Raw genomic sequence first — 12,248 nt, 5'->3', positions numbered from 1 at the left:
TGCCACCATCTCATCCCTACATATACGTGCCTGAGGGAAAGTAGAAAACAAGGTAATTCATTTCAGGCTTATTACTACGTTTTCCTACTTGAAGGTCAAAACTATCTAAAAAATACAAAAATGCAGTCATTGGAGGTATTGATTTTAAAAAAATGTCAGAAGTCAAACAAACTACATCCTAGCAAAGCACTGTATCCCCAAATTTACTTTTTTGTCTTACTACTTTTGCACATACACATGACTGTCAAGCTTGAGATGAATTAAACACATTTAATATAAGGAAATGCCATTATACAAAGCATGCAGTATTTTAGGAGTAATCTGATGATTTGCATTCATGATATGCTGTCAAGCTGTTCTATTTTAGATCATGAGAAGGGAAAGGTGAATCATGCATTACTGCAAACAAGTTTCATCACTGAAAACAGTTCATCTATTTATAAAAAAGCATTGACATTTTTCTAACGTCAGATTTACCTCATTGGAGGGGGATGCAGGAGATGTGAAAATTGTCTTCCAATACGACCATACAAACATGACAAATGACAGATGAAAAACCACAAGGTACACAACTGCAATAAAATACAAATAAAAATTTGGTGAATATAGCTGAAGAGAGCAAGAGATAAAACCCCTGACTTTTGATGAGGGCTAGACTATGACATTATGAATCAGCTGATAAGTTATATTAAACCTTTTGCCTGGGTAAATTTAGCACTCTGGCAGTGCCCACTTGAAAAAAAAAAAAAAAAAAAAAGAACACAAAAAGCCTCCATAACACCACCAACAAATCACTAAATGTCAGAGTTGCTATTCATCAAGGAAATAATATGTTTTTATGTAAGATTCTACAGCAGATTTTGAAGGGGAAAAAAAACAAACAAAAAACCAGAAGTGAATACAGTTTCACCTAAGGCATGCAAGTGATTAACCTGTTTAGATAAAGATGCTACAATTCTACTCTAGATTATGTGATAACTGGCCTACAGAGATCAATTTAATTTTTTAGTATGCATCAAGAGATGTACTTCTAATAGAAACAGCATAGTACTGTGCCATTGTAGAACGTACTGGTTTTCAATAGGAGTAAAAACCCCAAACCAAGAAGAGAGAGGACTAAACTCCAAGATGAGACTTTGCTATGAGTTAAAACTGTTTGGAAATCTTATTTCAAATCTTCAGAGGAACATAACTTGGAAGAGTCCTGCTACTACAGCCACCATGGCAATAACAAGTGGTATGGAGTCCCATCAATCTATGAATGGATGTGTGTGATATAGTAGCCTTAAATACCAAAGGCTGAGACCTTATGACCAAGGAAGCTTCTTCCAATCTTGTTTCCTCTAACGGTTTCTTTTACCATTTGTAAAGAGGAAAAGGATCGGTCACGCCAGATCAGCAAGTCTTAGAAAATGTCATGCCAAATATTTACATTATCTTCATTTCTTTAGTTGCAATGAGAAGGAAACCTGACTTACTGTCCTATGCAGATATAGAGTTCTTTAAGAAGCCATATTACATACTTTATGGATTGCAGAACAGACCCTACACTTAAGGAACTTTCAGCAGTTCAAAAAAAAACCAAACAACAGGTACACATCACAGCAGGCATAGTCTTAATTTACCATCTTTCAGGATTTTTACTGTTCACTACAGTGAAAAGAACAAAACCAACCAACCACACAAACAAATCAAACTTGAGCTTCCTTCAGAGAATTCTGCTTTTTCTCTCTGCCTCTGACTCCTCCAACTTCATAGATCTGGCAAATTTTCAACTGTGGAAGCAAGAAGCAAAGCCTTTTTCTAAAACCATCCTAAAATTGTCACTTGAATCCTATTTCTGATAGGAAAGAACCTGTGTTTCACTATGCTAGGCGCTACATAATTAGAAACTGTGTTCTATTAAAAACATACTATATACATTCAAACATAACATGGTTAGGCAATTAAAAAGTGAGAAATCTGCAAAAAAGGAGAAAGACCTAAAATCTTAGTGGAAACAGCTGCACAAATCAAAGCTTTGGGGGAGAAAAGGGTGAGAGGAGTAGAATAGGAGGAAAGAGAAAACAAGATATAGTGGAGAGAAGGGCATGGCAAAACTCAGTTGCACAGTAAACAGTTAAATTCTGTTCATAAAACTCACACCCAGAATCCAATCTCTTTATGGGTACCAGTACCACTCTGGACACTACTCCCTAGAGCATCTCACAGCGGTTTCAAATATAAATATAAGCTGGCTTCATTCCTAGTCAGTTATTTTCTTGTAATTTGAAGACACGAAAAAAACATCAAATATCTCAAACCCCAATATCTGCTATTTTTGAGTCGTGATGAAGTCCCAGCTAAGCTAGGGCGTCCAGGATTCCTGGTGCCATGCTGTGACCAAGCGAAGTGACTTCGCTTTAAAGGCACTGGTGCACATTAGACCCTAAGTTATGCCCTCGGGAGGACGATGTCATAAGATACGCTCTTAACATCCTCCTGAAGCATGCTAAGCCTTCCTCAGATTCACCCCTCACAATTTTTCCTGCATCATTCTTAACACCACTTTAAAGACAGAGTAGGATTACAGAGCTAATAATACTCAACAGAACTAAATTATATTGTGGAGAGATTGAGAGCTGACTGTTCTACTATCCTAATGGATAAAAATCTACGCAAGAATATGAAAATACAAAGACACGGAAACAGCCTTAAAGGGATGAAGGAATCATCAGCAATTGAATTGCGGGTTGTAATTAAAAACCTGCAGTAAAAGAATTTGAACAGAGCACAATGAAAAATGGTGCAAAATATATTTGCTGGTATACATATTATTTATTTACATTGCAACATTTACTAGTGCTTTGGCCATTTGACTCTTCTGGTGGTACTTTCAAGCTATTGAAAGTTAGCTTGTAAGAAATTCATGAAACTTAGACCTTTTATTTCAAATGAAAAAACAACTTCACATTTCATTTCAAGATCAGCCTCCACTGTAAAGAAATACGTGCATGCAGGGTGCCTGTGACATGCCATAGAACTGGAAGTGCAAAATATGTGCAAGAGAAAAAAGCCTAACAGGCAGCTTTCAAAGATACTGTTCTCATTAATTAATCAAGCATTTGTCTTCTCTGGTAGATTTAAGAGAGCCTGCTTCGATCAGGCAGGCACTGCATTTGAATTAAAGCCAAAGATACGGCTACACTACACCACCATCACTGCTCTGCCAGGCTTCTTTAACACAGACATGAATCTTGCCTTTCTGAAAGAAACTAGAAAGCAAAACTTTACTTCTAGTAAAACCAGGCAGTAAAAGCACAGCAGCAACCTGCACAATTTTGGGATGTCTTCATGAAGCCCAGCTGTGCATTGCGATGTGAAAACCCAGGCTAAGACACAGCTTCCGTCTTGAACAGCTTACGGTTTACTTTGGAGGTTTTCCTACTCTTTCACCTCTTTAAAAGATGAAAGAGAACAGACTCTATCAAGTTTCCTTCTTTTTACAGTTTCCTCCTGGATGCTCCCCACCAGGAAATAAAACGGTGGGTTACCTCCAAGTTCTGTGCTCTTTTGCAAAAATATTTCAGAGATGAAAGCCTCTTACCAGCGCTCTCACACCCTGAACACAGCTTTCAGTGGATGATGAAACTGCCAATCTATGCTTAGCATAAAATCATGATAACCACTCTTACGCTCCCACTTAAGCTAAAATGAACTTCCAAATATCCCTAGAGTTTGTGGTTCTACAGGGAAGAAAGCCTAAAGTCTTATAAAAAAAACAGCATTTTGAACTTCTGAAACTGAATGATCCTCTAGCCTAGTTTTTGTTCACAATTAAAAGCAGCAAGCATGCTGGAATTTCTTTGGTGAGTTTGAATCTCTATAAATACTACCCACTGTGACGTATACTTGCCAAACACAGTAATAAGGCTTAAGGAAAGTTTGTAAAAACAAGGCCTTAACCGCTTAACCTGGAAATTTAAAATTATAATGTGCAGTCACCTTTGAAATGGCTGTGTTTTTTGCACAGTTCTAAGCAGTCCTGAGGAATGGGGCTCTGAGGAATCTGGTAAGCTGTTTGGAAAACAGCAAAGAGTACAACAATCCTTCCTCTTCCAAAAATCTTGCTGGGCAGAGGTTGCAAGGAGGATAGTAAGATAAATATTCATCGTTCCTTCAGGATGAAACAGAAAATGGACTGCTGCAGTTCCTTCCCTCTTCTCCCTCTTCTGTTCTCAGATGGTACCCATTTAAAAATATTTGCAAACCTAAATCATAGTTACTTTACTCACGGGTCTTGTCTTCATCCCAAGTGGTACTATGAGCTCAGCAGACTCAACCTCACAATATTTAACCTGTTTCTTCGCAACGATCTACTTACTACAGAGAGCTTACATATAAAGAAATACATTTAAATTCTATGTCCCTTAAGACTTGAGTGCAACAAAACTATTTACATTAATAAATAATAATTATATGTTACCTTTTTCTGCAGTTGAAGAAATAGTAACTGGAAGAGAAAAAAAAAGATATATGGTAAGTAAACCTGTATTGAATCAAAAATGTGGTTAAAAGTGAGACACGAGATAGCTGACTTGTTCCAAATCATGTATCAGGTGTTAATAAAGCCTCCCTGCCCAACTCTGGGTAAAACAGGACTTAGTATTCCTCCTGCCAGCCCCTGAGACTTGGTGAGTCAGTGGAAGGGCTGAATAGATCCAGTTCTCTGCTCTAACCAGCAGAGGAGGAGCACACTCCTTTCCACAGCCATTAGTTAGATCATAATTTATACATGTTGCCCTTCAGATATGCACCCAGCACATTTTCTGGAGCACATCAACATCCAGGCCAACCTGTTGTATCTCCCCCCGCCTCCGACCCACATTCTTGAGACAGTTGAAATCTCCCCACTTCCTCCTCTTCTGCACCTTCATTTCTTTTTATTCCAACACCAAATTCTTTTGCTCAAATCTATCTTGCATGCGCTCTGACCGGTACATCCTCTTGCTCTCAGGCTTCTCTGAAACCTTTGGAGTTCATTCATCAGTTAGGCAAGACACTGATCAGAGAGCAGCTGTACTTGCTGGGTCACTTTGTTCATACCACTCCCCTTGCCGGGTCTCTTCCCTAGACACTGAATTCCTGAAATTCAGTGACGAAAGGATCTTTTCCTGGCTCTTCACCTGATACAGCAAATTTAAGTTTCTGGCCATCAACACGAGCAAAAGGTCAACAGGGCGTGCCCTGCCTACTACCATTCACCTCACTCCACATCGTCTCCTCTCTCTCAGCACTGACGTTTGTCCAGTCACCAGTCTGCATGTCAGCTCAAAGGAGCTTTTCCCCGATGCACATTGGAGAACTAAATCCGCAGGGCTTCAGTATGCGTTACAGGCTTCGTTCCACAGAGCTGCTTTGGTCACAGAGGTAGCATGTGCCTCACTTAGCTGTAGATATCTATAGCAAAGGGGTCTGCAACCCTATGACACAACCGTGCCTCCTTATAGCACGCAGAGACGTACTGAGGTGATACCTCGATGGACAGATGAGCCCTTTTTGTTCAGATTTTGATTTTTTTCCTCTCTCCTTAAAATACATGCTCAGCAGCCTGTCTGTCTGTCCACAGAAGCCTCTAGCTTCAAGCTCAAGGAGGTTAACCCTAAAGAAAAGCAAATTTCACATTAGTTAGCGCGTATTAGATGTGCATACTTGCACAGCCTCCTCCTGTGTTTCTGTCTAGAACAGGGACATAATCCAAACAAAAAACTATGTACAAAACTAAACTGAGCCAAATTTCACAGAATCACAGATTTGAAGGGGTTGGAAGGGACATCGAAAGATCATCAGGTCCAACCCCCCTGCCAAAGCAGGCTCCTTAGAGCAGGTTGCCCAGGTAGGCGTCCAGATGGGCCTTGAATATCTCCAGAGAGGGAGACTCCACAACCTCCCTAGGCAGCCTGTTCCAGTGCTCTGTCACCCTCACCGTGAAGAAGTTCTTTCGCATCCTGGTGTGGAACTTCCTGTGCTCTATCTTGTGGCCATTGCCCCTTGTCCTATCCCCACAAACCACTGAGAAGAGGTTGGCCAAATCCCTCCATCTCCCACACCTCAGGTATTTGTACACTTTGATAAAATCCCCTCTCAGTCTTCTCTTCTCCAGGCTGAACAGACCCAGGTCTCTCAGCCTTTCCTCATAGGGAAGATGCTCCAGGCCCCGTAGCATCTTTGTGGCCCTCCGCTGGACTCTTTCCAGGAGTTCCCTGTCTTTTTTGTACCGGGGAGCCCAGAACTGGACACAGTACTCCAGGTGAGGCCTGACCAGGGCGGAGTAGAGGGGGAGGATCACCTCCCTTGACCTGCTGGCCACGCTCCTTTTAATGCACGCCAGGATCCCATTGGCCCTCTTGGCCGCGAGGGCACACTGCTGGCTCACGGTCAACCTGTCGTCCACCAGGACCCCCAGGTCCTTCTCCTCAGAGCTCCTCTCCAGCAGGTCGTCCCCCAGCCTGTACTGATACATCCGGTTGTTCCTTCCCAGGTGCAGGACTCTACACTTGCTCTTATTAAACCTCATTTGGTTTCTTCCTGCCCATCTCTCCAGCTGGTCCAGGTCTCGCTGAATGGCGGCACAACCTTCTGGCGTGTCAGCCACTCCTCCCAGCTTCGTGTCATCGGCGTACTTGCTGAGGGCAGGCACTATTCCCTCATCAAGGTCGTCGATGAAGATGTTGAACAAAACCGGACCCAGCACCGACCCCTGGGGAACACCGTTAGTCACAGGTCTCCAGCTGGACTCTGCGCCACCGATCACCACCCTCTGAGCTCGGCCGGTCAGCCAGTTCTCAACCCACCTAACTGTCCACTCCTCTATCCCACACTTTCTCAGCTTTGCTATCCAGATGTCATGGGAGACAGTATCGAAAGCCTTGCTAAAGTCAAGGTAGATGACATCGACTGATCTGCCCTCATCTACCCAGCTGGTGATGTCACCATAGAAGGCAACGAGGTTGGTCGAGCACGACTTCCCCTTGGTAAATCCATGCTGACTACTCCTCATAACATTCTTCTCTTCCAATTGCTTGGAGATGACATCCAGAACAAGCTGTTCCAACACCTTTCCAGGGACAGAGGTGAGACTGACTGGCCTGTAGTTTCCCAGATCCTCCTTCTTGCCCTTCTTGAAGACCGGAGTGACATTGGCTATCCTCCAATCTTCAGGCACCTCTCCTGTTCTGCAGGACCTTTCAAAGATGATAGAGAGCGGTTCGGCGATCACCTCTGCCAACTCCCTTAGCACACGTGGATGCATCCCATCGGGACCCATGGATTTGCGTGTGTTGAGCCCACTCAGGCGCTCCCCAACTACCCTCGGGTCAACCACGGGAGAGCCCTCCATTTCCCAGCCCCTTTCTCCCCCCACCAGGGTCGAGGAGTCCCGGGGGGGAGTCCTTAAAGCAGGGACTGAAGCAAAGAAAGCATTCAGTATCTCCGCCTTCTCGGCATCTCCCGTTACCAGGACACCCCCCTCGTTCAGCAAGGGACCTACATTATCCCTAGTCTTCCTTTTACTGTTTACATACTTAAAAAAAAAACCCTTTCTTATTAACTTTTATCTCTTTTGCAAGCCTCATCTCTAGGTGGGCTTTAGCCTTCCTCATCGCATCCCTGCAGGCCCTGACAACACTTCTATACTCTTCCCAAGAGGACAGGCCCTTTTTCCACATTTCATAGACCTTCCTCTTCCTTTTGATCTTATCGATTAGCTCCTTGCTCATCCACGCAGGTTTCCTGCCCCCCTTCCCCAATTTCCTACTCTTAGGGATGCACCGATCCTGAGCTTGGAAGAAGTGCTGTTTAAATGTAGCCCAGCTCTCACAAGCACTCTTGCCTTCTAGCAACCTAGCCCAGGAGATACTTCCAAGCAGGTCCCGGAAGAGGTCAAAGTTGGCTCTTCAAAAGTCCAGGGTAGCAATCCTGCTTTTAGCCTTACTTCTTCCACCAAGTTCCATCTTGAACTCCACCATCTCATAGTCGCTGCATCCCAAGCTGCCCCCAACCTTCACATCCCTAACAAGCCCATCCCTGTTGGTAAGGACAAGGTCCAGAAGCACCCCCTGCCTCGTCGGCTCCTCCACCACCTGTGTCAGAAAATTGTCTTCAACACATTGTAGGAACCGTTTGGACTGCTCGTGCCTGGCTGAGTTGCATACCCAACAGATGTCTGGATAATTGAAGTCCCCCATGAGAACCAGCGTCCGTGATCATGAGGCTACTACCAGCTGTTTGTAGAAGGCCTCATCAACCACATCCTCCTGATCTGGTGACCTGTAGTACACCCCCAAAACAGTGTCTCCCATACCAGCCCACCCCTTAATTCTCACCCACAAGCTCTCCACTTGTCCTTCACCCTCTCCCAGGTGGAGCTGGGTACACTCTAATTGCTCCCTCACATAAAGGGCAACACCACCCCCTTGCTTCCCCAGCCTGTCTCTCCTAAAAAGTACATAGCCCTCCATGGCAGCGTTCCAGTCATGCGAGCTGCCCCACCACGTCTCTGTGATCGCAACGAGATTGTGGCCCTGTGACTGAACACAGATCTCGAGCTCATCCTGTTTATTTCCCACGCTCCACGCATTGGTGTACAGGCACTTGAGGGAAGCGGCGGGCGCAGTTACCTCTGGAGGGATGCAAGAAGATGATTCCGGACGGGGTATCGGGATCATTACCATCTCTGAGGAGCCCTCAGACAATCCTATGGGACAACTCAGAGGTGCTTCCCTTCTGCCTTCAACAGTGACAGCAGTGACAACTTCCCCCAGCCCTTCTCTGTCACTTGTAGCTCCTCTCCCTTCCCCCATCAACCCTAGTTTAAAGCCCTGGTAATAAGCCCAGAGAGCTTGCTCCCCAACACACTCGTGCCCCACTTGCTGAGTTGGAGGCGGTCATCAGCCCACATACCTGGCTTCTCAAAGGACTGACCAAGATCGAAATACCCAAATCCCTAGTCCGGACACCACCCCCTCAACCAGTCATTTACCCGTCCCATTCTCCTCCTCCTTTCTGGGTCCCAGCCACCCAGCGGGAGGACAGAGGAGAACACTACCTGCACCCCCGATCCCTTCAACATCCTTCCCAGGGATGCAAAGTCCTTTTTAATATACCTCATTTTTCTAGTTGCAGCTTCCCTGGATCCAATCTGAATGACAAGAGGATAGTAGTCCTCCAGTTTAATGAGTTGTGGCAGAGCCTTCCTAACGTCTCCGACACGTGCCCCAGGAAGACAGCACACCTCTCTGGATAGATTGTCTGGTCGACAAATGGGAGCCTCAGTGCCCCTGAGCAAGGAGTCTCCTATCACTAAGACTCTCCGTTCTTTTTTTGTGGCACTGGTTGTGATGCAGCACCCCGTCCGGTCCCGATCCCTACGCTGAGTACTTCCCCCAATGTTGACACACTTCTCCGGGTTGCTTCCCAGGTTCAGACTACTGTCCAGACCCTCAACCTTTTCCTTTTCCTGCCTAAGAGCCTCAAATCTATTTCCCAAGGACACCATGGGGGTTGGTGACATCGTGGGTGTCGGGGGCTAATGTCATCTTCTGCTGCGAGCAGAAAGGGGTCCAGCCCCTTTTCTCTTGTGGGTGGTCAAGCCCTCTGTCCTGCATGTGATCTGCTGGGTCAGCTTCTACCCCTTGCAGGGACATAGGAGGGGGCTGCAGGGTATCAGCAGGGGCAGGTTGACACCTCCTGTCTGTTACCCTCAGAGACTCCCAGGAGCCCCTCAGGCTGCCGATTTCTCACTGCAGCCCAGCCACCTGCTCAAGGAGTTCCTTAAGCAGGGCACACCTGTACCCAAGACAGCCCTTTCCTCCCCTCAGGACCCAGGTGGGTCTCCAGATACCAGAGCTCCCCACAGTCACCTGTCTGGACTGCCACTTCCCCCCTCAGGAGATCCACCTGAGTGCCCACATGAGTCCGGAGAGGCAGCATCTCCTCCGTTTGTGTTGCCGCCTCGGACCGGCCGCTGCGACCGGTGCCCACCATGGTGAGGTCTAGGTGCAACGAGGAAGCGTTGCCCGAGGAGAGGAGGGGAAGAGAAATGGAGGTGGGAAATGGGGGAGAGGGTCCTCCTCGTACTCCTCCCTGCCCCGCTTGAACTGCCCCGCCTGAACTGCCCGCGCTAACTGCCAAGCCAGTCCTGTTAGCGGCGCTCCCTAGGGACTGCTCTTATAGCGCCGGGGGTGGGTGGGCTGCCGTCACCCCTGGCTCCGCCTGCAGCGGCACAAGCACAGCTCCTGCCTGCTCGGGGGGAGGGGGCTTTGATTTGATGCTTAAAGACTCAAAATAATGAACAGTCTTTACATCCAGAGAAAAGCTTAAGATCTTATCACCTGTGAGACTTTTTCAAAAACAAACAAACAAACAAAAAAATAAGCTTCATAGAAATGAATTAGAGCTTTACAGAAACAGGAAGATAATTTCCTTATTCTTACCCAGGTCTCCTGGATCAGCAAGCAGTTATGAGACCATGCAGAACAATTTTAATTTGGCAAGCTCCTGCAGTCTGAGGTGAAAGAGAACACTGAAACACTTGTGATTTTTCATTCCGTCTTATCATCCCTAACTGAAATAAAAATAAAAGATACCTAGTTCTTTTCTACCTCAAATTCACGTAAAGTTTGGGATTCTGCTTCTATTCCTTGCACTGCTGTTATTCCCGCTCTCAGACAGACTAAACGAAGGGCAATCCTAGTACTTGTCCAAAGTCACTTAGCACATGGAAGTCAACAGTTTCACAGGATCTTTACGTGATGAAGTGAAGCCTTCCTTTAAATAAGTTAATATTTAATCTTTACATAGAACAGACCTGTAAGTATTTGCTAGGCTGGCAATGTAACAAGCAGCTTTACACCAGCAAGAAATCGATTCCAGCTTTTGAACTCCAGTTCAGGAAATAAACGCAGAACAAGACATTACCATTGCATCCCACAATCCCTGGCCTGCAGTTTCAGTTACAAGCTCAGCTCTCAGGTTTTGGTTTTCTCCTCTGCTGCTTCTAAGTAGTTAGATATTGCTGTCAGCCTCCACTGAAATTAATACCTGTTTCGCTTTAAACATTCCTAAAACACTTTTTTTTTTTTGTCTTGGGGGTGGGATGCAGAAAATAAAGCAGCACCACTTCTTTTTTCTTTTTTTTTGAACAAAATAAACATTGCATATGGTTTATATTTTAACCTCAGGATGCAACAGCACTATACATTAGATTAGATACATCAGAACCTGTTAGGGCCTTCAGCACCACAGTCAAGACAAACCTGTCCGTATTTCAGAAAAGTAAGCACTGCAAATAAACTTTTCTTTTGAGTATTTCAAAATATATCCCCATATCAGTCTATTGCTTAGCTACAAAAGGAAAAGTAAGATCGAGAGCAAAAATATTCTTAGGATTGGCTTCTTAAGTTTCTGGTTTCTAGAGAAGCCTTGAAGACTTCTAGAAAGATATTGCTAGGGAAAGATAAAAATATGACTAGACAGCATAAGTTGCAGTTTACTTCATCGCAGAGAGCTGAGAAGTATGCACTCAGTGAGTTTCCATGCTGGCCTCATAACTGCAAAGGATTCAACATCTGTGTTACAGCTCTGTGCAGGTCTGTGAATAAAGCGACTGAGTAGGATCTGTTAGTCTGCAGCGCAGAGCTGTTCCTTGGTTACCTCAGTTTTTCCAAAATCAGCCTATGGCTCAACAGAGCCTGCCTGTGAAGAGAGGTGTGCCGGCCTACACTGAACTTCGTGCTGCTGCTGCTTGTCCAGGGACACACGGGCCTAACAGGCTCGAGCGGCCGGTCCTGTGCCACCGACAGCTTACACATCGCATCTCCTGGTGCTTCGGGGTCACTGTAACACGAAGCATGACAAACTTAGTAGATGGTTTTGCTTTCTACAGAACACAGCCTCCAAAATACACAACCCAGCCTTTTAATAGGCTGTTTTAAAATGGATTTTATAACTCGGTCAACTTGGAGGACAAAAATTCCAGGTTTGACTTTAACATAGGAAAAAGTTGTCTTAGTTTTGATTTAGACACTGAGCATCACCCTTCGCTGTAAAGATATCTTATCCTTTGTGACCCCCGCTGTTCCTTACACCTCCTTGTAGCTAATCTTCCTTATATTGTTGTCTGCTATCTTTCATCTCATCTATGTCACATGAATCAAAGGAGTGGAAGCCTGCAGATTATCACAGGAAACAGTCCTGCAGACACAGGGGCA

General features: G+C 45.2%; 1 protein-coding gene across 6 annotated transcripts in view; it reads right to left on the bottom strand.

Moving 5' to 3' along the window:
• ZDHHC20 (zinc finger DHHC-type palmitoyltransferase 20) overlaps positions 1–12,248 on the bottom strand; it is a 48,569-nt gene that overhangs the window by 21,264 nt on the left and 15,057 nt on the right. For 4 of the 6 annotated variants that reach the window (XM_035542364.2, XM_035542365.2, XM_050708605.1 and 1 more), the window contains exons 2-3: positions 4,466–4,492; positions 478–572 (exon numbers count right to left, since the gene is read on the bottom strand). In XM_035542364.2, coding sequence (XP_035398257.1) covers positions 478–572; positions 4,466–4,492 — 122 coding nt within the window. Of the gene's footprint in view, positions 1–477; positions 573–4,465; positions 4,493–5,244; positions 5,474–12,248 lie in introns of those variants that run through there. The other 2 variants (XM_035542367.2, XM_035542366.2) reach the window with 2 other exon arrangements.

Source organism: Cygnus atratus, chromosome 1 (assembly GCF_013377495.2).
Source record: "Cygnus atratus isolate AKBS03 ecotype Queensland, Australia chromosome 1, CAtr_DNAZoo_HiC_assembly, whole genome shotgun sequence".
Lineage (NCBI taxonomy): Eukaryota > Metazoa > Chordata > Aves > Anseriformes > Anatidae > Cygnus > Cygnus atratus.
The sequence above is the reverse complement of the archived record's forward strand: the minus strand, read 5'-3'. Positions and strand labels throughout refer to the sequence as shown.